Genomic DNA, 25,592 nt, shown 5'->3' on the forward strand with positions numbered 1-25,592 from the left:
CAATCTGCTATTCTTTTGTTTCGTCGCAGAGAACTCTCTGCTGAATCACAGGTACACGTGGAAATGTTTGCTTTCTTCCCACATTTGCTACCGCCTCTCTATGATATTGCACTGAATAAAGCCTTTAGTGTTAGCAGCCAGCATTGCTTCGCAGAATGCCTCGATAACAGTGTAGTCTATTTGAGATTTTTCTCCGAGGGTCGTGGTCTCTGTTTCCTCGCGGTGACATCCAGACTTGGACGTCACCAGATGTTTTTCACAGCTACCCTGCTTCAAATATAGTTCCTTTAACAACTGATAAAGAAAAGAGGAAAATACATGTCATGAAAATCCTAGTTTTTTTGTAGTTTTTTTTTTTTTTTAAATACATCACAGTAATATGTTTTTGTGTCTGCAGGCGACCTCTCTCTTGATTTTGGCACTGCACTGTACATAACTTAGTTTGATTTGTATCCATCACCAAACATGAATGATTCTACCACTGGTTATATTTCAAATAGGCTCACGCAGTCCAGGAGACAGAGCTCACATCCTCTCTGTCTGATCAGAGTTGATTGTATGGATGCAATATACAGAGCCCAGCAGGTGCACGTATTGTACATGTATGCTTTTCTTTTCTTTTTTCTTTGTTATTTCACAGGGGAGAGTCTCTTCAGCAGCTTCTTCCCCTTGGAGAGCAGTCCTTTCTTCTTCTTGTTCGCCAGATCTTGGGAGTCCCGGGGGTCCCGCGTCTCCAGCGGGATGCGGGGGCCCCTCGCAGGGCTCAGGGGTCTCATGGTGCCCGGGAGGAGGGGTCGAACGATCGGAGACGGCGCTCGGACAGGCGCGGCGTCGTTGTCGACCGTGTCGGTGGTTTCTGTGGTAGCCTGAGGAGAGAGGCGATGGGGAGGTGTGGAGGCATGGGGGGCAGCGTATTACAAAAGAAGCAACCTGTTCACACTGCAGATAAGGCCTCTGTCTGTCTGTCTGTCTGTCTGTACTCTCTACTAAACCCTACTACCTGCCTTTAACGCAAAACAGTGTGGATAAAAACCTTTCAAAGTGTTTGCGTAGAGATTATGTTCTTTGAGTGTCTGAAACCTCTGCATAATAAGACCTCACTTATCTAATTCTCAGTGGGCTGAGGTGCGTTCACTGAACACGTGACGAACAAATAAGCCACTGGCACAAGTTTGTCTTTCTTGTTTGTACGTTGCGTTTATCCTGTAGTGTGGAGTGATGGAAATGTATGTATTTTGTATTTTTACTAACTGTTTATCTCAAATTAATTACTCGGAATTATCTCCAGCAAGGAGGAAACGTCCTTTTAGTCCCGTTTATTTGGCTGTTGTTGAACTCCTTTTCCTCTTTCTTAATATTGCCAAATGGCACATGTATCAAATGCGGAGAAGTTATCATGCAACCTTGCAACAATTTGTGTTCTCTTACAACCAGGTACACAATATTAATAGGCACTATCATTATATACTGTAGCTTTGGAGTATGCTCCTAGTTGTTTTTAACCTTTACATGCATGGGTTTTTAAATCACAAAGTAATATCTTTTTTAAATGTTTGCTTTTACTCTTAAGCAATCACGTTAACATCATGCCTTTTTATAAAAAATGCTTTTGGACTAACTGTCAAATCGTCTTATCCTAAAATAAAAAAAAATTTCAGCTAAATAAGATGTAAGAAATACTGGTATCCAGATTTTAACATTTTTCTTGTACATCTTTTTTTCTGTGACTGAAAATACATCTGTGCACTATATTTAGACAAAATGGGCCTTTATTTAGATCAGATCTGAAGACGTAAAATGTTGTTGTTTAACTTAAACTATTCAAGTGTAAATTATATAACAACTTTAAATAAAACACACAAAAAGATCTATATAGGCCGAATATACCCTTTGGCACACAAAACCCACTTTTTAAAAACTGAATAAAAGTATTTGTCACACCTTATGTAGTTGAAATGATTTCTTTTTACCTGTCTGGTTTTCTAATAAGAGGATTTAACATTTATTCCAGAGGTACTGTGTGCATCTCCTTCCCCTCTGCCATTTTGAATTTATCCAAATGTTTCCGAATATCTATCTGTTCAGTTTCATAACTAAATAAATAAGTAAAATTAGATTTAAAATAATTAGATAAGACATAATGCTTGTCAAGCAATGCAAGTTTTTGCTGCATATATCTAGTCTGAGAACTGTTTTTAGGTATGAAACGTAAGAATCCAGGGCAGAGTGTGTCCTTAAATCACTCCATTTTTAGGAAGAGAAAAACTGTTTCTAAAATTAGTAACTGACTGATAAAATCCACACTGAATATAACTTTAATATTCTCCACATCCTCTGTATTAAAACGGCCAAAGCAATCATCTGTCTGCCTGTTAATCTCTATTAAACTGACAGTAGAGATTTGATTTGGTACGTTTTCTCTCTCACACACACACACACACACAGACACGCACGCACACACACACACGCACACACACAAATATAGTACATATGTAGAAGAAACAGTGAGGAGGAAGCCATCAAATGTTGAGCACGACATCAGCACAGCACAGAGCCGGAGAGGTCCACCATCAGTTAGGCCAGGAGGGAACATACAGTACGATCAGATACAGTACAACACCCAGGGACACAACTGTAGATACCAGGCTTCTCATCTAATGCAGCAGCTCCATGCACAGTTAAAGATGACGGTTTGTTTTTTGATATGATCGTTCTGAACTGATTTTTGCAGACACTGGTCTAAATTTTCAGCGATAGACCATAAATATTCCGCCTTTCAGTATTGTAAGAGAAATATTATAAATATTACTGATATTTTTCGTATTTCAAATTAAACATGTATATGTTTGAAAATGTACCTGAACATTTTGGTAATCCACAGTCACACAGTCCCCCACAGGGGGGGGGAGAAGCATTACAGAAACACTTGACAAGTGCTTCCATAATCTAAAGTAGCACTTGGAAAGGCTTCGCTGTGACCACAGGCTGTGTGCATTAGAGCCGCGAGTTTGGTATCTCAAGTTGCCGACTTACTGTACAAGGCAGACAGAGCCATTTATGGTGTGAAATGAACAATCTTCTTCTGTTTGTTTGTTTTGTTTTGCCAAGCGGGTGAGGAAAAACAAAAAAGAAATCAGATGTGGCAGCATTGTCACCGTCGCTAAAAACCCACACCACCACGACAACTGAAAACAACAACAACAACCAACACCAACACACATGAACACAGAGCGCAAAGGAAGAATGTTTTTAATATCCAATTTTTTCTTTTATTGTTCCATTGTAACAACACAGTATGGATGTATCAGTGCTGCGATTGTTTTGTTTTTTGTCTCTCGAGCTCAGAGCAAACATGACGTATCCGCTGTCAACAGGGCTGAAAAATAGATCGGATGTGTGTGCAATATACATAAAGAAACAAAGCCTCTTTAAGGAAATACAGCAGTCGAGCCAAGAAAGTTATTATAAAATGTATCAAGTTTGAAAAAGGCATGCTTTTCTCTCTTTTTCGTCTCTAAAGTTTTCTTCTCAAATGTTTTCTCTCAGTGTCATTGGGTAGCAATTGTTACGTGTTAATAAAGCACTTAATATTATTATACACAATAACCACAATTTGATTTTGTGTTTCAGTGCAAAGAGGTACCAAATTATCTTGTGTAAGGAATGAGTTGAGCCTTTTTCAAGTCCTCCTTAACCAGTGCTACATGCATAAATCACCCGCCGAGCTCCCACAGTCTATCCTCTCTCTGTCCATGTCAGGCTTTGCTTCTTCCTTTCTCTGAGACTCAGAAAGGTGTTAACACTGGATTTTTTGTCCCCTTTTCCAAAGGGAGGAGGAGGGGAGGGAGGAGGGGGCGGGCGGGCGGGCGGGGGTAGTTGTTAGTTTGTATAGAGTCACCACTGTCACCACATGGACAAAAAACACACACAATGAACGGCACACAGACGGCAAAGTGGAGGAAGCGAGAGACGGAAATCAAGAGAGAGGACGGAGGATGGATGAACACAGGGCCTAGCGCTGAGAGCGGCGATGATGATGTACCCGTTTGCCCTCTGTGACATTGGCGGCGGCAGAGTTGGCGGGGGGCCGGTTGGCAGGCTCTTCCTGGGGGTAGTGGGATGGAGTATCAGTCAGATACACCTCCACGTCATCAGGCACTTCTTCCAGGAAGTTGGAGGGAACCAGACCGCGTTGGCCGTTCGTCTCACCCTGTGGACGGAAATGGAGAGAGGAGAGGGGTATATATCTATCACTCAACATGATGTATGCCCAGTGTTGTATAAAGTACCCAAAAAGTCATACTTGAGTAAAGATATTGTGTCAAAGGAGACCTATCGTGCTTTCTCGATCTTAAAATCGTCAAAGTCCGCACCAACAGAAGCTCCTCTCTCCCACAGAAAACACTGCTCCTTAAACGCCTCATCAGTTGTCCCGCCTTTAATTCTGTGACTTTGTGACATCACACTACGTCACCATGTCACACATTTGCATAATTAGTGTATTAGTGTATCTGACTGATAGTTTGGCACATAAGAATTGATTTAGCACAGCTGCTCTGTTGTTGTTAGAGGTGCTGGGTCAGGCATGTGTGAGCTGACCAATCAGAGAAGACTGGGTATTCAGGAGGTGGGGACCTTAAAGAGACAGCAGCTAAAACAAACAGAGGGGGAATACAGTGCTGCTGCACTGGACAGTAAGTATAACAGCATAATACATCTCCTTTAAATTATTACTTGGTAAAAGGAAAAGTCACCCATATGAATGGTACCTGAATAAAAGTCTTTACGTGTCTAATATATAACATACTTGAGTATAAAAAGTAATTTTCTGGCAATAAATGTACTTAAGTACAAAAATAAATACAGAAATAAATAAGTAAATAAATGAATACATCTAAAAATGTATAAATGAGTAAATAAACTGGACCCCTAACCCAGACTGGACAGACAGGGAAATGGCTAACAGCAGTGCACCTCTAACAAATAACACATTACTGTATATACTGTATATATATGTTTGTTTTATCCATATAAAAACCCAACTCACATAATAGAATCCATCTTCATCAATATCTCCAAATACAGCGATGATGTCACCAGCACAGAAAGTCAGCTCAGCCTATCAGGAGACAGAGATACAGAAACAGATATACAAGGAATGCGATCCAAGCAAAGTTCGCTACAATCTTCCTCTGCTATGCCCCCAGTTGTTTATGTGTAGTCAGCCCTCTGATACAGCACGTTTGGTGTTAGTGATACCTCGACATCAACATTGGGGGAGCTCTCTCGGGGGTCGTAGTCGTACAGAGCCACCATCCTCCTCGAGGCCTGATCTCGACGGAGGCCTCTTCTGTTCTGCTCTGAAAGCAATAACAGACAGCATGTTCACAGAAAGCAACCCGACTAATTTTGCGATCAAACCCACAGATTTTTACTTGCTCATGAGAGAGACTATGCTTGTGTATTACCTATTCTGTCCACAGGGGTGCTGAGTGGCAGGAAGCCCTGCTTCATGAGCTGGTCCAAGGTCTCCTCGTCGTCGGCTTGGATCTCTGATACCATATTACAGGGGATCAGCCCCATCCTGCCACGCACTTCTCCTCGGTAAAACCCATCTGTGTCTTTATCACCGTACACCTGTGTGACAAGAGCGTGAAAGAGTTAGGTTAAACATTTAAAGCACCCCTGTTGGAGGGAAAAACCTCTTCAAATGACCGCCATGCTAGTGAGTCACGAGGTTACTAAACCTATTTTAAAGGGCAATTACATCATTTTATAATAACTACAGTGCAACACACTGCAAAAAGTTCTGTGCTTGCCAAGATTTAAAATGAAATAATTATCTAAGTTATTTACCAGTTTTGATCTTTGAATTCATGGTTTTCTTCTTAAATTGGTCATGAATATATCTTTAATGCCTCAATTGCTTCAAATATATGGAGGACTGATCCTGCCAACATCAAATAAAAATAAAGAAATATATAAATGGTTCAAAAAATGAATCAATACGCCATTAAATGTCTCAAAATTAAATTGAAAATAATATCAAGCATTAGATATTTCTGCTTTGCCTCTGTATTTTTTTAGCCTCCTTTATATATATTAACCATTATTTAACTCTTCAATTTTCTTTTCTTTATTAATTTAGTCATTTTTTAGATTTAATCCTGTATTTAAATGAATAAATGAATAAATTAAAAAAGTAATAAATTAAAAAAATGAAATGGAAAAGTAAATTAAAGCTGATTAAACACAAAGGATAATAAATACAGAGGCCAATTAAAGCAGAAATATCAATTTATATCACAGATTTTGGCAGGTTCCGTCCTACATACAAATATGCCTCAGGAAATCTTGTATTCATCAGGAACGCAGTATATCAAAGTATCTGACCATGTCAATTGAAAACTCCTACCCTAATGATCTGCCCCTCTTTGAAGGGTAGCTCTTCATCAGCTGCGTCTGGGTTCGGGGACATGGACAGAGGATCATAGTCGAAGAGAGCCACAAAGATGCGGAAGGACTCCTCAGGCTCCGACTCATCGTAGTACGTGGGAGAGCGGCGATCCCGGTCCCTGTAGCCATCTTAAACACAATGAAGACCAAAAAAAAACATTCCATCATCCTTCATCAGGAGATAGAACAGCCAATGAACGTCACAAAACAGCAACTTTGGAGGAGACTTGTAATATTTTTAAACACAATTTTTTTTTCCTGTACAATCTCAGCCTGTATTTGTGCTCAGCAGCAAGACGTATTGCTGCATGCAGTATAAACCACTACTGTGATAATCTACTCCATTACATTTACATAGTGATATCTTTTGCCATGCTTCAATCGAAGGAAATCTAGTCTAGTCTTAATAATTCTTACTGATTTGATCAGGCAGTATTGCTTCACAGATTTAGATTTTCTTGCCTAGTCATTTTTGTGCCTATCAGCATGCAGAAGAAATCTGCGGTCAGTCAACTATTTAAATCATTCACTGTAGCACACACGCATGCACACACAAACACACACGCGCGTACACACTACATGTATTTATTTTTATTTTGTGTTGGTTTATTCTCTTACATTTTTGTCTATTTTTATGCTTAAATATGCAGTGAGAGACAAATGGGGAGCAAGACAAACCATGGTGCAATAAACAGACAGAATGTGATCCATGGACATGACACAACACCACAAACACACAAGACTCTGGCATGCATGCTACGAAAAGGCTAAACAGAAATAGATACAAATCCATAGTGTATGTCTATGTTCACTTCACTTTAAAAACAAAACGTTTCTCAAATTTAAAGAAAAATCTCAAACTTCCCACATATTGCCAACCCTTGTAGCAGCAAGGGGTCTAAAGCGGAGATGGCAGAGTTTGTTCTGGAAGCCTGTCATTTATTTGAATTTGTCATTTCAATATTTGGTTTAATGCACCAGCTAGCAGAGTGTGATACTGGTCGGTGCTTGAAAATACAAGCATGATGTGAAATGCATTGCTCCTGGCTGAGCAGAAGGCCTGGTAATTGTATTTATGTGGTGGTAGGGAAAGAGACAACTGCATTTCCAACAGCTGATATTTCAAACTCAAATGTCCAAAGGAACTCAAACATCTAAAGAAAAACAAGAAAGCAGTGAACGTGTAGTCATTCTTTAATGTCTACCACTAATATTCCTTCAGAATGTCATGCATGACTGCTCTCATTGTACGAGTGGTGGGTGTGGTTGTACCACAGAGGGGAGGGGGTTTAAGCAGGCATCCTGAGTTCAGTGCAGTGAGTGAGGCATTCTCTGAGCAGTCAATCAATCATTTATCATCTGCAACTGTGGAAACGTTCATCCTGGACCCCGGGTAAGGCTTGCCGGTGGGTCCACCATTTCAGTGCAGTGCAGTCATGCTGTTCAACTGTAAGCATAATAATAACTATTATTATTTAAGACAGAGAAACAGGCACTTGCAAGTGTCCACAGCTACTTCTTGCCATTTGACGGTTGCTGGTGGCATTTTTTTTTTTTTTTTTGTCGCCATGCTGTGTTGGAAAAAAACAGGACTGCAGGCACATACCATGGGGAGACCTGGTGCCGCCCATGTGCCTGCGGGATGGCCACGTCCTGTGCCGAGCTACTCTGCCATAGTAAACATCCTCGGTGATGGGGGAGAGGTTTCCCTCATTGTTATTCTCAGAGGTTACCTCTACAGGAAACACCAATTAGAGGGTGATGGGGTTACAATGCAAAGCTCAACAGTCCCCTCACAAGAAAGATTTCTGTTGTCAGCTAGAGCTTCTTATTGCTCAGACACAAGGTAAAAACAAACACACACAGGAGAATAACTATGACAAAACTGACATGATTGCCAGATTCTTTATCAGAACAGGTTAATGCATCAACGTGTAGTGTGCACTGTTTAAGGAAAGCTTGTTGCATCAGAATCTCAACTTATGTTCAGGTAGTGAAGGGCATGAGCATGGTTCATAGACACAAAGGTGATCTGGAGACACAGAGAAGCTCATGAAGGTTTTAACAGAGCAACATCACCACCATAGAAATTAGAAAATAAAAGACTCCCTTCTGTTTCTCCTTCCACCTCCCTATACTGACCAATGGAGGGGACCATTAGAGGTCGTCTCTGAGGCTGGGGTCCGCCGTGATGAATCCTTCTCCCGGTCTCCCGGTCATGACGGCCTCCATCGGGAGTGTTGTTCTGAAATGCACGCAAGCACAGAAAAAACATTCACAAACATTAAACATTCACGCGTCGCTCGCAGACACGTGGAACGTACTCGCAAACAGCGTGTGGAAAAAAACGCACAAATTGTATGTAAACGAAATCATGCAGCACTCACAGGCAGGCACACGGAAACACAGACGCAGAGACACACACTCAAACACGCACAAGCCCACGGGATATTTTAACATACCCAAATTAAGCAAATACTGATAACATACTACTGGATTAAAGTATGTTAAAAAAAAAAGGGAAAAAAAGGAAAAAAAAGGAAAAAAAAGTGAGGCTGTGTCAAAGATTTACGTAAGCACTGTAGCTCTATGTTACTGTGTTGTCTTCCTTCACGGCGCTAAGCTGTTCAGTCGCTCCCTGTGTCTCTCTCCAAGGTGCTGAACACATTCAAACCCAGTCTATCTTCGCTTCTCTCCACGGCGCCGGAACATTAAAGGTACTTTCAGACAGCGAGGGGGTGCAGCGGCGGCCTCCAGTCCCACTAATATCCTGTACCGTATACCCCAGGCTGCTGCTATCCATCTAATCTCATCAAATAGCTAAACAGAGAGCATAGCAGCTTTAAAGGGACAGTTCACCCCTAAATGAAATATTCATATTTTTCATCTTACCTGTAGTGCTATTTATCCATCTAGATTGTTTTGGTGTGAGTTGTCGAGTCTGCCTTCTCATGAATATAATGGAATTAGATGGCACCTGGTTAGTCAAGATAATCCACAGATATTGTTGGCTACCTAAGCTAACTCAGCTGAGGAGGAAGCCATTGATGTTCACATGCCACGCTGTCACGAGTATGAGCCTCTCATCCAAGGCCCCAATCACAGAGACCCGTCGCTTGGAAAAAACCCCTTGGAAAAGTTTGTTTTGGGCAAAACGGCTTGGTGCGCCTGGGAAGCCGCACTGCGCAGTCATCCGGCCCTGCGCTGAAAACTTGAACATATTTCTTCCTCTGGAAAAAAGCGACCGTGACGCAGGAGAGCACCATACCATAGGAAAACAATGGTTTAGCTGGCGTCGTATTCCAGAGTGATCGGCCTCTAAGAGTAGAGGAACGCTTCCATCTGCACGGTGATACAGTTGGCGCATGTAGTTCGGTAGAAAGAATTTGTTTGTTTGTAATAGTTTGTGAAACTGCTCACGACAAGCTGTGGATTATCTTGAGTAACCCGGTCATGATTTCTGGAAAGAGGGGTAGCCGTTGAGTGTTTTTTTTTTCTTTTTTTTTATGTGTTTTTTGTGGCGGTTTAAGCACCACAAGCCTAGTGCAATCTAGTTCCATTATATTTGAGAGAAGGTTAACATCTCTACGTCTGATATCTCCAAAACTCAGCAACTCACACTAAACCAATCTGGGTGGATAAATATCACTACATGTAAGAAATAGAAATGTGTTTTTGAATTGGGGGGTAAGCTGCCCCTTTAAAATAGAGGCAATTGTTAGCAATATGTCATTTAAATAGCAAGCTTTGTTAACTAATATGAAACTTCTCAACTGTGGTCCACACTGGATAGTCAAACCTTGAGGATGCTGCTCCAGTTCATTCTGTATTGATATGTTGATACGCTGCCTCAAAGCAGCCTGTCTCTCTGTTTTTCTCTCTCTGGTGCTGGAGCGCTCAGTTTTTTCTCTCTTTTTCTCTAAATTAAACTCAGCACACACACTACCAACACACATCAAATGCAAGTCAAGGCAGCAGTCTCAGTTGAAGTATCTGTGCCTGTGCAGTTCGCTAAACCATCGTTAATTTGGGTGTTTACGACAATTGGGTTTAGAATAAGTGCAAAGAACTGCACCTTGGGTGTGTTGTGCGAGTTGCGTCGGCGTCCCTCTTCCAGCTGCATCTCAGAGTACAGCTCCTCCTCATCCTCTTCCATGATGTCAGACAGGTCAGAGCCCCGGCTGCTTTCGCTGTGATAATCTTCATTGTGACTATAGTGAGGCTTTTTCGCAGTCAGACAAACGCACACACACATAAACACAAACACACAAGACGCAGTTGTTTAAGTCCACATACATACATAGATACACACATGCACACACATCAAACGCACATGGATTGGGCGAACACACGCACTGGAACACGCACGGAAAGACGAAGGGAGTGTATGCATGCAAGCACCCAGACGTGCACACACACACACGCGTGCACGTCCACACATACACACACACACACAGAGGTGAGAGGTTTTCTAATGACGCACACACTGGGGTTGAAGCTCGAAAGGACTCATCGCGTTCTTACCGGCCTCCCCAGCTCAGAACCTCGGAGGAACTCGTCAACTGAAGGTCCTCTCCGACGGCCGCGTGCAAAGCCTTCCTCGTCCTCCTCTTCCTCATCGGAGTGATGCTGGTGAAATGAATGACCCTGCTCTCCGTATCTGACTTGCATCCTGTCCCCCTGGAAATATGCATGAAAAGTGGGGACAGTGAGTAACAGAGACAGGAGGGAGTATTTTTATGGTAACTTGAAGCTTAATATCCTTTTGTACACAATCAATAGTTTGCTACACAAGCTTCATTTCCAGCCTTTCAGATACAGGTGCTTTAAATTCTAATTAAATTCACTGTTTATCAGGCTGAGTTTTCTTTTTTTACATTTTTTGATTATCCGTTTTCATCACACCTTGCCACTTTCTGCTGCGACCCTCTGCGCTGCTTCTCTTGCGATGGCTTTGGCCACCGTGTCGGGGATCAGCGTGCCTCTGGGCTGCGGGAGAATCCTCTGCGGGGACGGGGAGCGTGGATTAGGAGGGGGAGGGGCCTCCAGGGTGTGGCCTTGCATGGGCGCAGGAGGCTGAGCAGAAGGAGAGCGTGTGGGGTCCCAGCCAGGCTGGCCAGGTGGAATAGCTCCCCCGTGGTGGGCCGCGTGCTCTTTGGCATCCAGGTCTCTGGCACATACTGGTCTCTGAGGTATAGGGTGGTGTTGGTGGTGGGGTAGCAGAGGCAGTTGGTGCTGGGGCCTGGGACCTTGGTGGGGTGGGCGAGGCTGGAGATGTTGAGGCTGGGGATGTTGAGGCTGGGGATGTGGGGGTCGGAGCTGGGGTTGCGGGGGCCCACCTGGGTGGGGAAGTCTAGGGTGAGGTTGAGCGTGTGGAGGATGGGGTTGGAGCGGTTGTCCGTGTGCCTGGGGGGGAGCAGGAAGTTGGGGCGTGGTATGAGGGAGGCGAGGGGATTGGAGGTGGGGTTGAGCGTGGGGGTGTGGGGGGGGGCCTGCGTGGGGGTGCATTGGTGGCGGCAGGGGAAGCGCAGGTAGAGGCACGAGCAGGTTGTTTGGAATGACGGCGACTTGGGAGTCCTGGGATTCTCCCTGTACTGACAGCGTCCGGACAATGACCTCCCTGGCCTCCAGGCACTGAATCCTTGTCAGCTCGACGGCAACGTAGTCGGCCATTGGGTACAACACTTCGGCTATCTGGATTAAAAAGAGAAATAATGTTAAGGATCCCCTCCACACATGTAATGAGGCATTAAAAACTGTCTACTGTGTGTTTGACATGTTTTTTTGCAAAAAAAGAAGCAAAACCCTGACATGTAAATATTTATCATGTGTACAAGATGTATTCTACTTCACTGGAAAGTCCATTCTCTCACAAGATAGGAAATAATTAGTATCCTCTTTGTTGTTAGCAAACCCCCTCACTTTTTACTTGTGCTCTAGTATGTGTCGAATATAATACAGCAGAACCCATTGTGCTGTCAGGAGTCCAGAATACAGTGCTGATTCACTTTACCAGTCACCAGAGGGAGTGAGAGACCTTTCTGAGACATACACAGGTCCCGGAGTCTTGCATTAAGCATTAATAACAGGTAGGAGGCACTGTTGTGCACACTGAGGGCAGTGACGATGATATGACGCTAACTCAACAACACAGGCTATTACCATCCCATCTGTGATGTATGTTCTCATGTTTCAGCTGAATTAATTATGATTAAACAACTCACACAGTGTTTTACATACTGTATCTGTGTACTGCTTGTATGCCTCCTTGTATGGATCCCATACGCTTGTGAATTCTTTACAAACCAGTCCTTCAGAGTCAGTATAAAAGATACTGTGCAAAGTCGCTCTAATCATGAAGGATGCCTATAACCCTTTAGGGGAGACGTTAAAGGGGAATAGGGTAAGAAAAATAACAGATGTCATATTGAGACTTCTTTAGTGGATTACTTACATCAAGATTTGATGTGTAAATATGCAAATAGGGCAATGAAACATCGCTAATTTGCATACATTTCGTGAACAGAATTCTGAACACTGGATCGAGCCTGGTTCAAAATTCTTGTTTCATTTGTTTGACATATTAGAGTCACAGCAGTCACAGAGAGAATTATCTCTTTTTATCACTCTGTAAATCAGAAAATACTGTCAACAGCCATAAAAGGTCCATTTGCGACATGTTTTGAGAAGGAAAATTTAGAAATCAGGCTATGAATGATATACGAATGAGCCCCTCTGTAAAAAGCTTCATCATTTCGAAAGGAATTAAACTGGAATGTTTGGTGCATGAAAGTACTACTGATGTTGAGATTTCTTGCCCAGAGTACAAGAATATGGCCTTTAAAGATATGTATTGTGAAATTCCATACATTTTTAAACAAAAAATTGGTGAATAGGGTAAAAATCTTAACTAAACCATATCACCATGAAGCTTCCCCAGCTTGTTATTTACATCGAGACACATTGTTTGTCTGTCCAGATCTGAAATATGAGTCTAGTCTGAAAGAAGACACGTTTTAGAACAGTGTTTTTTAAACTTTTTACATCGTGTACTACCTCTCCAAGTGCCACCATCATGACTGATGTACAGTAGCGTAGGCCTACTCTATTTAGCTTACTGTTTTGCCCCGTCAGTAGCCACTTGGACTCGTACTTGTTTCACTGTTGTCAACTTTAGTTTCAAGAGGGCTGCTAAGAATATTCTTCTCCTGCTTCGCACTACTCCTGATAGTTCCTACTTGGAGCCACATTTGTAGTGTTCTTAGTTTACCTCCGCTCACTAACTCTCCATCACAGTTTGCTTGTAGCTCTTAAGTAATCATGGATGACGTATTTACGCAAAAATTTAGGCTAAAACTATTTACACAGGAGACAAAACTTCTTGAAATTCTGCAGTATTTTTTCGGTATTATATGTTTTTAAAGACATGTAAAAAAAGTATTTTATTTTCAAAAAACAATTGTTGATTTCTGCAGGTACCACTAGAGGGAGCTGGCGTACTTGTAGCACAGTTTGAGAATAGTCAAATTTGACAGGTGTCTATAGTCTTGCTCAGTCATACTAACACTGGCTAACTCACCCTCTGTCCTTTAGTGCAGACTGCGTAGCCGACAACGTTCGCCCCGTTGGATGTGCCCGTGGGAGAAAGCATGGGGGGCTTCCAGTGGACCTGTAGGACCCCTGGAGCCTGCCCACAGAGCACTTGTACATCCTGGGGAGGCATGGGAGGACCTGGGAGGTAAGAGGACAGATTTAAGGATAAAAAATACATGTAATAACCGATTGTTTGAAGATCATCAATATACAATACAGACAAGTGGAAAGGGAGTGGAGCATTCATCGACTGAACAAATTGGCGCACACACAACCATGCAGAGAAATGCTCACATACAAGAGAGGGGGCTGAGGTGGTGGGAGGATTCAGGAAACAACATTTGTTTGTAATTTGTAATTTGCCCTGCATTTTTGATAATGTGACACTGCTAGTGGGGGACATTCAAAAGTCGTGCTGTGTTTACAAAATGTCATTTAAGTATACGATAAGTTATAATGGCACGACACTTACACAGGCTAACAGAAGATACTCCATAATCACACTGAGTTTTGGATTTTTGCAAAAACCTTTATCAGAACTGTATTATCAGCGTGTCTTCCTCGCCATAGTACTGTACGTTTACGAGAAGAGAATACATGAAGGCAAAATAAAACAATGTGGGCTTCCGTGCCTCCTGAGAGAAGCACTGTTGTCTCCGCATGCAGGACACAATCCAGAGAGACTAACTACAGCCCATTGTTTGTTTTCCACTTTCCTGGATCACTGGGTAGAAAAACATGCACAACCGCATTCAAAACAGAAGCAACTCACACAAAACGGTAATTTCAGGGAGCAGTGGAGCGGCACTGCTTTATATAGCACTGCTTACTACAGGCGAGGCTATAGGCCGAGGAAATGACTCATCAGAATAACTGATCATATCTTGTGATGTGTGGCTGTTCTCTAATGAGCGATGTGCTCAGTGCAGTAAGCAAACTTGGACAAAATTGCATTTTAATTTGGTTTCGAAAAACAAAATGTTTTAAAATTTCAATAGATGCATGAATGACAACATTGTTTGTAGTTGAAACATACTTTTCAACCTCAGAACCATAAAAAAATGCCATTTTGCCCAAATCCCTTCATTGTTGACTCATATTAAACAACATGTCATAATCATTCTCAGTTTCATGACTAAAACCCTCAACCAGAAGTGCCATAGCACTGATGCCATCTCTGCCTATTGTTTTAGCTTAATAGAAGAAAATCATTTGGTGCTTAGATATAATATGGGAAACACAGCCCAGGACTGATGCTTCATTCTGACCTGTTCTGCAATATGGTGTTGGACCTGGACAAAATACAATACACAACAATGGCATGGTAAGGCAATGCTGTACTGTACTCCTTTACAGTACAGTGCAATGAGCTAAAAATTGATTTTGCATTATGTTAGAGCTGGCTAACAGTAAGCAGAAATAAACAGAAGAGTAGCAGTCTGTTATCTCCATCTGTCCTCTATACTGAGTACAAGATTGTTTAAAACGAGTAAAAAACAAGAATAATTAACTGCTGACATTCGTTTGCTATGGAGCTATGCATACATTACTGATAGCGTATCTCTTTGTATAGAAATGATCTTTGCTGACCTGCAGCCTGAGTGCAGAACTCCACACCGGCCTCTTTCCTCTCTCTCTGCTCCAGCGGCAGCTGCCATGGCACCTGGTGCGGCTGAGCCACCACTGTCACTTTGTACACCGTCAGGGGCTTCAGGTTGAGGAAGCGAAGTCTATACCTTCCTGGCTTTACCACTGCGTGCTCTACCCCGTCCAAGAATACGGTGTGACCATAGTTACTGTTGCTAGGCAACCAGGAGAGCTCGGCAGTGTCACGCTGGATGTCATCCACCCGCAGACCACACGGCGCCACCACCACGTTGGCTCCCACCAGCACGGTGCAGCGCAGCTCGTCTGATAAGCCTCGGTCGGTGACACACTGCACCGAGACCCGGTGAACGCAGCCGTCCAAATCCAGCTTCTCCAGCAAACACTTGGTCCGACCACCATACGCGATACTGGCACGAAGCTCCCCGTCTACTAACACGTTGTAGCCAGAGATGTTCCCCCAGCCCAAAGGCACTAGTGGAGGCTCCCAGGCCACAATGACGCTCCGTGCCAGCTGCTTGATCAAAGAGATCTTTCGGGGATAAGGCACAACGTCTTCAGCCAGGTCCTCAGGGTCCAGGGGCCCCCCTGCCCCATTGCTACAGGGAACCAAGGCGTTAGATGAGCCCAGGATGCCATCCTGGCAGGTACCTCCATCCACTGCTGTCAAGGCCAGGGGGTTATGGTCCAACAGGCCAAGGTCCTCCCCTCCATCCCCCAACTGAATCGCTGGTTTTTCCTTGTCCTGGACGAACTCCACAAAGTTAGAAGGAACGAGTCCACGCTGGCCATCCAGCAGCTCCCCTGTGACACAGAAACAAGTAGAGAGGCAGGTGTGGGACATGAATACCTCAACTTTGTGCCTCATTCATGTTCTTGTTGATGAACAGACTGCTGGAAATGTACCCTTTAACAACTGTCTGAATAGGAAAACAACATAGTCCCTCTGTGTAGTGGTACCTTCTGCAAAAGATGAAATTAGGCTCCACTAATGCCTCCTTACAAAACAAGGACAAAAGGAAAGCTGTAACTTGTATACACATAATCATCAGTGAGATTTTCCTTGCAGGGTCAGGATGAGTCAGTGAGTGAGAGGTGGGAAATATGTAAACACACAGTATGTACTATTCCCTAAGATGTAAGATGTAACACTGGTTCCCTGATGCTATCTTTTATACTCTCTCCAGTAAACACCGACCTGAGAAAACACTCCTTTTCAACATTTCCAAGAACTTGAACTGCAGTTCACCGCTTTTGAACATTTCCAGGAATACCCCTGAGCATGTAGATGCTGCGGTCAATACAGAAAAAAACAGCTTAGTTTTTTTTCCGCTCAAAGGGAAGAAGTTTGTGTCCAAAAAAAGCTCCCTATCATCATGCCCTTCAATCCCTTTTTCCACAGAGGCCTGGGAGACCTTAAGACCATGTGTGTGTGTCTGCGTATGTGTGTGCGGGTGAGCATGTGCGCTGATGATTAAGCTGAGCCCCGCTGGATTAGTCATCAAGCTAAAAGGGACCAAGGTCCCATCTTGACAACAGCTTGGTCTGAGGCCCGAGTCTCCCCCCTGCGTGGTAAATACAAGGCTCCTTCACGATGCAATGCAATCTCACCGCCCACAGCTGATGAATCACTGCAGCTGAGTACGACTGTATCTGTAGCGGGCTGCGCCGTCTGCAGGATTGCTAGCTAGGGGGATTAGGACTGCCTCAGATGGAGAAGCCTTCATAATTCTAAAGAGATTAGACAGAGAATCACTCCAATCACCACTTATAAAAAGTGTACGGGAAGTTTTCTTGGTGACACTGGTGCACTGTCACAGAGTGGACTAATATAGAGGGGCAGCCAAAAATTGTAATCAGCTAGTGAAATAATGACTTTAAAATGATTAATTAAAAGGTTGAATGTCAGCTGGGTGATTCTGTTAGAACCAACGGCAACTCAACAAACCACCCCAAAAGACCATGTGCCATTGGGTTATAATGATCTTGATATTTTCACCTAAGTTTGTAAAATCATCTTGCTTAAAGTTATTTTCAGTCCTCTGTGGCTTTATCAAAGCAAGTTCAAGTCTAGAGAAAAGTTGTGACACACAACTGCTGCTCTGAGCACAATCCACAAGGGACAATTTCCTGCTGCAGTATTGTACATTTGGGAGCCTTTTGCTAATTCCTTTCCGACTGCTCCCTCTTTCAACAGCCGCCTCAGTTGCAGTCCTTCAGTTTTGCCCAGTTATTAAAGCAGCAACAAGGAACTTTAATACTTTGCTGATTCTGGTGGCCACTGTGGACAAAAGCAGTGTGACCACCTCGTGTCTTAAGATCTTGGCTGTGTCTGAAATCACTAACTACAACCAATGGTCACAAACCAAGCATTATATACCCATCATGCATTGTGCTAGAGGGGAAAAAAATGACGCAAGCAGTGTTTTTTTTTTATTTGACCGATGAACTCACTATATAGTCCTCTATATAGGTCTCCCTAGATAGTGAGTACGGAGTAGTGAATGAGTAGTGAATGAGTGGGGGATTCTGGACACAAACATTGATCTGGCTGGAGTGCATTCGCTTTAAAAGCGAGTAAAAGAAAGACTTTCACAGCTGTTTGCAGGATGCATAATAAGGTAATGAATCTAGGATATACGGCTGTGTAAGACTAATAAATCTAATATGAGGATGGTGGAACAAAGTTTGTTTTAGTAACACCAGACTTATAATGATTATTATATCATAATAGTAATAATAATGATTACTATTGTTGTTGCTGTTGTCCATCATGGGCAGCTTATAATACTTTTTATTGTACAGTATCACAGCTATACATGTACAGTCAATGCTCCCCAAACATGGTCACTTTAAAAGGATGTTAAGAGGATAAACAGAGCTCTGTAAATAGAACAAATTCACTCGGGGATAACTGTGAGCTGACACACACTCTTCTTGGCAGTTTGCATCATTGTGAGATTAATTAATTCCATGATGCTGCACACGCTTGTTGTGACTGTCAAGCATTCTCTGCAACAGCAGCAGATGAGGACTCCGGCAAAATCATAGACTTGCAAAGCAACACAGGACAACTCCAGCTGTACTGTAATATGTTTAGACTGCAGTTTTGTCATTTCACTACCTGCCAGATAATGCTCATAGCATTTCCCATGTCATCTCAGTGTCTTGTTTCACTTCTCACCTTCATAGAAGCCATCATCATCCATGTTTCCATACACATACAGATACTTTCCAGCCACAAGGGGGAGCTCTGCTTCAGGATGCTCATTTGGTCCATCATATGGGTTATAACTGAAAGGAGAAACATGCTCTTTTAGTTTTCACCAAAGCAGTGAAGAAACTGTTAGTAAACTTAAATGTATGTAACATGCATTCAGGCATACATAAAAAAAACTGAACTTCGACTGACATGGTTTTTCAGCTATTAATGTGAAAACAGCTTTCTAGTTTAAGACTCTGCACAGACATCAGGAAAAAACACATTTTTGACTGGAGGGGGGCTTTGAAAGATTAAGTGCAGTGAAATGAACAGACTCCTCATTCACCTGTAACGGGCAGTGCAAAGGCGGACCTGGCCTGTGTAGCGAGGCTTGGACCTAGGTGATGGGCTGGCCTCATCCTCCATCTATACATTGACAACAGAACTATTCATAATTAAGTTTCAACCAAAGAGTTAGCAAGGTAAGTTTGAATATATGACTATATATGTCAACATAATATAGCCAGGGTAGTGTTAAGGAAAGAAAAAAATAAAGAACTATCTTAAGACATGATGAGTTAAACATGCATTAATGTGATAAAATGTACGGTGTTAGTCAGACACACCTCTGAGGGGGTCAGCTGTCGAGGGCTGTTGGGGCGGTCCGTTGTCACGGTGCTGGATTTGACAGACAGCAGTTCTGGTCTTTCTCTGTCTCCAGTCTGTGGTGTGCAGGGCAAGAACTGGGAGATCAGTAGCGGCGTGTTTGCCGCGCTCTCATCGCCTGGGAGACATTGATTTCCATAGCAAATAAAGAGCAACTGTCAATCCTTCTGCACCGATTTGCTGCTCATTGCACAGCTATTGATCTCCTGTTGAAGCGAGTGTACAGCAAACACTGTTCGTGGCAAAGGCTATTCCACCTCCATCAACACCTCACATCTGCAATGCATTTGTCCTTGCAGATGGGTTCTGCAGTTCTGAGAGTGCGAACATTTGAATTCCTTGAGGAAATTAAAGAAAGTCAACAACATGGATCCACTGTATCAGAGGGTTCTTGTGGTTTGTGAGTGAGTAATATTATGCATTAGCACAAACGCATCAGTAAGTTCCCCCTCTGTTTCAAGTGCAGGGAAAGATAAAACAGGATTTCCAGCACTTCAAAGACCTTTGGTCTGTGCCAGACTGTATAAATCTACATCGCTGATATGGCTGTATCTGCTGGCTCTGCAGGTTGCACTGTGTCTCGTTAGAATACTAATGTGTTAAACCACATTCATGTCATACATCAGGCCTGTGATCAATTAGGGGAGATATTGATCATGAATAACCAGTATTGCCATTAATGGTGTGTACCTCTGGTCAGGAGTGAGCTCATCCAGCTGTTATGTGAGCTGTCGGGGGATTAGGTCACTCAGACTCTCATTTCATACATAAGCCCTTTGATCACATGTAATTTGGTGGCTGGGTGCTTTGATTTAGAGTGTCTAGAGTGAATACATGTTGGACCCCACTGGTGTGGCCCATTTTACCCTGATTTTCTGAGAAATGAGGGCTGCAACTAATGGCTATTGTCATTCTTGATCAATCTGTTGATTATTTCTCAATTAATAGTTGTTTGGTCTACAAAATGTCAGAAAATGGTGAAAAATATCAGTCAGTGTTCCCCAGAGCCCAAGATGACATTCTCAAATTTCTTATTTTGTCCACAACGCAATGATATCAAGTTTACCATCATAGAGGAGTAAAGAAACCAGAAAATAATCTGGAGCTGGAATCACATAATTTTGACTAAAAAACACACATTGATTACAGAAATAGTCGTAATAATCGTTGCAGCTCTACTTACTATTAAAACAGAAACACAAACAATTGTGTTATTGTATCGTTTCCTTTGCGCTTCCTTGTCATTCAAATCCTGGAAACAGCTTTCAATGTGTTGTTTAAATGCTCTGAGCGGTAAAATGCAAAACAACTTCTTTTTGGCGTCCATGTTGCTCTCACATTCCAACATGACGCACGTGAACACACCGAAGTCCGAAGAACATATTTCCAACTTGAGAGGTGGGAATGTCCGAGGAGCACATGAATGCAGCGTTATGCTAGTAGCAGTTAATGTAGCCTCAAACAGATTTCTGGAAACACGCCGCTTCTTCCTAACTTTAACCCACCAGATTTTCGTATTTTGTTTTTGTTTGTTTTTTTATTTTTAGACTCAAGTAACTCAATCACTTGAGGCAATTTATCAAATTTCACACAGCTCCTTTTGGTGCCACAACAACCTTTATACAGCTCTTTTGCACACAGTTACACTAACTAAGACCACAATCAGCACTGAGTAAAGAAATTAAAATGTCATTAAGCTATTGTAATAAACTCTCAACAGAAACACTACCACCACAATTACTATTCATACTGTGACAATAACATTAATGATAAAGAATTTATTTTAAATTTTCAGAACTTAATTGAAGTTTGGACCACTGACCCACCTGCCTCTGGCTGGGGTTTTAATCCAAAGATGACTTGTGAGAGTTTCTTCTCCTGTGAGAGGGGGATCCGGGATGTGGAGGTGGGCCTAATCTTCAGGATGTCCGCAGTATCTGATTGCAAACGGAAATTCAGCAGCTCTTTGGACAGCTGTTGGTAGTGTTCACTCTGTGACCTGCATTGCTGCTCCAGGTCACGAACCTTGACCTTTGATAGACGACGAGGAGAGCAGAGAGGGTGGTAATGGCCGAGAGAAGGGAGTGAAGAAAAAAGGCGAGAGCAGGAGGTAAAGAGTGAATCATGAGGTAGCGCACAAAGCATTGAGTGTATTTCATCACATGTAATGTTCAGATATGAACTCTCTGAAGAAAAGCCGACGTTTCATATATTAATGCCGATCAACCACAGAACAAATTAGAAAACGATCCCTAAAGAGGAGTTTTTGAGCTTATACAGCAGCATGTTATATTAAAACCACTGCAGCCTAATCAAAGTGCATGGAAGAGCACTGCTGCAGCTGATATATAACACTCTGATAACAAAGTACTGCAAAGAGGATTATCGAACTTACAGTATAGACGTCATATCATAGATATCATATCAGAGGAAGTCAGGGAAGATGGATGGGGTGTACAGTGAGAACTGTAGTTCTCAATCTCATTCAGTGCACATATGGATTCTCAATTTGCACAAAATACCCACTAAAGGCTTCGAAAAGCTTTAGTGATTCGCCGAAAATCCACACATTTGACTGGAAGGAGGTGAAACTAATCAGGGAGAAAAAATAAATACCTGAAACATTTTGTCCTTATTGTTCTGTTCAGGCAAAAAAAGGAGGGAAACAGAAAGAAAGTAAAGAAAATGGAAAAACTTCAAATAAAAAACATATTAAGAAGCGAACACGAATACATACCCTCCAATCTATGCAAATAGATGTGAAACAATAATAATTCATCAGCACGTACAAAAGCAACACAAAATTAAAGTTAAAGGAACTAAAAACAACTGAAAAGACAAGCGCAGAATGATTGAGGAGTGTGGTCACAGAAAACAGACAGTGGAGTATTGTTTTCCTTCCTGGTGAAGTGTGCTCGCCCATCAGTGTAGAGAAACAGGCCTGTGACAGAGGCTATAAATTGAATCAATGGATTTGCAAGAAGAGAAGTAACTCCTTAAAAGCGGAGTTTCCATTTCTCCCACCGAACTCTTGATGTTTGTCTGAGCCAAACTCAGGCTGCTTGCTCAGTAAGAGCGTATTAAAGTGCTTCAGATGGATAATAACATGACCTCACTTGCACTCCACTCAAAGGAGTCCACACACTATTGTCGGGACAAAAGGATTTAGAGTGAAATGAGAAAATAATTTCAAGAAGATGAGCCGGTGACAAGCATCTTAAAGGCTGTGATGAAACACGGCAGGTCTGTGATTTGATCATAGGGAAATTTATAAAAGTATTCAAGGTCAGCGTGGCTGCAGGATTAATGGGATTAATGGGATGTGATGGAAATTTCTATAACATTTTGTACAACAACAGTACAGAAAACTTACAGGAAGAGAGAAGAAGAGGTAAGAATCTAACTGCAAACAAGCTGAGCTACTGTTTGCTTTTAGAGCCTCTCACGTATGAGTCACAAACTGCTGAGAGTATTGAAGAACCTACACAGTATTACAGCACATGCTCACTTCTGGGCAGGAAGAAGCCAGTGCACTCTGCAGGGAATTTACATTTCAAGCCCTAAATTATGCCACACCACCTGTTTGAGGTCAGAGGGCGTCCGCCAGCACCCTGCCGATGCTCCTGCAGTATACTTGTTGACAAGTTTCTTGTGGATCCAGAAACATGGCAGAATGTGCTAGTCAAAGATTTTTAAGTCTCTGAGTTATCCATTAAGATCTGCTACACAATCATTTTGGGGTTTGCCTTGTCTTACTCAACCCCGACACTCATTGTCTTGTGGACGTGTGGTGTTGTGCTTGATTAACATCTCTTTACTGACTCGTTTATGTTGATGAACTTGATCACACCTTTATCATTCCTATCAGAGCTACTCTATTTAATGGATGGTCTATAGCTCACTCTAGCAACATTTATCAAAATTCATCATTTTGCACCATTACTGACAGCTTTGGTGTCATATAATTTTTGCATCTAAAAGACTCGTCGCTTTGTGGGATTGTTAGCAAAAGCGAGCTTCTTTATCGGAGCACTTTTTGAAACAGCTGATCACTTTGAAACAAAGTTACAAAGTGCTTCACAGGAGGAAGAGAAGGATCATATCATTAACTAACTAATTACCATTATTGGGGCTATAATTGGACTAGAAATAAAACAAATATGGCCAATTTTGAAATAACTCAGTTCAGTTTCTTGATGCATTGAAGTCATCTTCACTGTAACAGTAACAGACAGTGTGACCGTAGCGAGGTAGGTGGATTGTCAATTAAACGCTGCTGCTGTGCAGTGTGATTGCAGTGTACAGTGTAACTCAGTCTAACTATTATACTCCTAATTGAATTGAAAAGTTTGGACATGACACATTTTAAATTATTATGCTTCAGTAGTTTGTGGGCTCAGATCTGATCTCGACCCAGCTGCTGCTTTTGGTCCTGTGGCGAAACTTGTTTTGAAAGTGTAGTGTAAGTCAGTTGGTATTCAGCCCCCTCAACCACGGAGTGAGCGACAGGACCATACTGCAACATTGCAACTCGTCACATGTATGTCACATTTATGATGATTGACAACCTTTGTTCAAAATACCCCATATTACAAAATATTTTAGCAATTTGTCACTTTAATTTAATGTTTTATGAACATATACAGTATATCAAAAAATGTAAAAAGCCCAGAAAAAATACCAAATACCAAGGACATGACCTCGGCGTCGTCCATGGTAGCTCCGGGCCTGATTGCCCATCTGTCTACCGCTAGATGAAACATCCTGAGGATTTTTTTCCCAGCTTGAAACGGATCCAAACCGTATTCATGAAAGGCAACACTGGGTAAAGACCTGTGTTTGTTCATGTTGTTGTACCTCTAACAGGTGTAGTGCTTCCTCATGCTCTTGGTCAGCTTGAACCCGAGCTTGCAGAGAACACACAGAAACACACAGTGACAGCTGACACTGTGATCACAGTCCATGAGGTAGAATAGACAGCACACAGCTGACACACTGTCAAGCCAATACCCTGGCAGAGGCTCACTGGCTGATCACAGCACTGGGTACTTGAAGAGATGCCTACTGTACTCCTGATGGCACAGCTCTGATGAACAGTTTATTTTGGGATATGTTAGCATCTAAGTACTGGCTGATAGCACAAGTAAAAGCACAGTTTTCAACATTAAAAACCTCTTTGAGTCTGTTTGGCTGTTGAGCATTACTTACTGCTTCTGTTTGATGAAACTCCAATGCAATTACAGGACAGCAGACAGAAAAAACCTCACAGATTTCTGAGCAAGAATTCACTGTTCAGCTCTTTTATTGACATATCAAAGCCTGAGTGGTCTTATCCAGTGGGTATTTTGAGAATATTTACAAGGAGATATTAAATGGGCTTTTTGTTTTATCCTAAATAATGCTGGAACAGGACAAAGATGGAACAAATGAAATGTTTAAAACTACATTTTTGTTCGTTAAACATTTAAACTGTAGGCTCAAAAAATGTTCATCAGAGTGATTGAATGATATAAGACTCAAATTCGGGCCAGACTTGGTCCAAACCCCATGTAATTTAAATCCACGTGTTCCTCGTGATGTGTGAAGTTTTATATCCCAGTCTTAAAAGGTGAAACGTGACATCTGCACACTGAAAGATGTTCAGAAGGTGCATAAATTTATCAACAACTAGAAAGGCAACATTTTTAGTGGCAAGCTCTTCATCACACTATCAAACAGCATGAAAGGTGTAGCGAGCTGATAGTGCACTTTTAAGAAAATCCGCTGATTTTTGGACAGGCTTCTAAGGTGTTTATATTCTCTGATACAGTCGCAGTGATTCAGCAAACTGGCAAACTGAAACATCAATCACCAAACAAAAAGCTCCAGCTTTTCACTTATCTTATCACAAAACCAATCTTGTCAGAAGTATAAAAATTAATCTTTCATAGACCAATTATATACTCTGGCTTTATCCATATGTGAATACCTTTTGCAGTTGATTGATCTCCTTCTGCTTGATGTGAAGGGCCACCAAGGCTCGCTCATGCTCTATCTGCAGCTGCTGCTTCAGCTCTACAGCCTCATGCAT

The 25,592-nt window shown here is 42.3% G+C and overlaps 1 protein-coding gene across 1 annotated transcript; it reads right to left on the reverse strand.

Annotated features, from left to right (window-relative positions):
* Positions 1-629: 629 nt before the first annotated feature.
* rimbp2a (RIMS binding protein 2a) lies at positions 630-25,592 on the reverse strand. The gene is made up of 21 exons (XM_073478335.1): positions 25,491-25,592; position 24,533; positions 24,380-24,429; positions 21,349-21,553; positions 19,483-19,640; positions 19,203-19,282; positions 18,839-18,948; positions 15,640-16,458; positions 15,318-15,341; positions 14,036-14,187; positions 11,362-12,150; positions 10,981-11,136; positions 10,532-10,678; positions 8,599-8,701; positions 8,063-8,191; positions 6,416-6,585; positions 5,458-5,637; positions 5,260-5,355; positions 5,048-5,119; positions 4,082-4,210; positions 630-866 (listed from the first exon to the last, which is right to left on the reverse strand). The coding sequence occupies exons 1-21, from the start codon at positions 25,590-25,592 to the stop codon at positions 630-632; spliced, it is 3,909 nt and encodes a 1,302-aa protein (XP_073334436.1).

This window comes from Pagrus major, chromosome 12, assembly GCF_040436345.1.
Source record: "Pagrus major chromosome 12, Pma_NU_1.0".
Classification (NCBI taxonomy): Eukaryota; Metazoa; Chordata; class Actinopteri; order Spariformes; family Sparidae; genus Pagrus; species Pagrus major.

Excerpts from the sequence above, each read along its gene's own strand:
- rimbp2a (XM_073478335.1), bottom strand. The coding sequence starts at position 25,592 with ATGCATGAGGCTGTAGAGCTGAAGCAGCAGCTGCAGATAGAGCATGAG. Across the intron at positions 19,283-19,482 it reads GACAGCTGACCCCCTCAGAG|ATGGAGGATGAGGCCAGCCC; the intron begins GTGTGTCTGACT and ends GTCAATGTATAG. Across the intron at positions 12,151-14,035 it reads TCTGCACTAAAGGACAGAGG|ATAGCCGAAGTGTTGTACCC; the intron begins GTGAGTTAGCCA and ends TTTTTAATCCAG.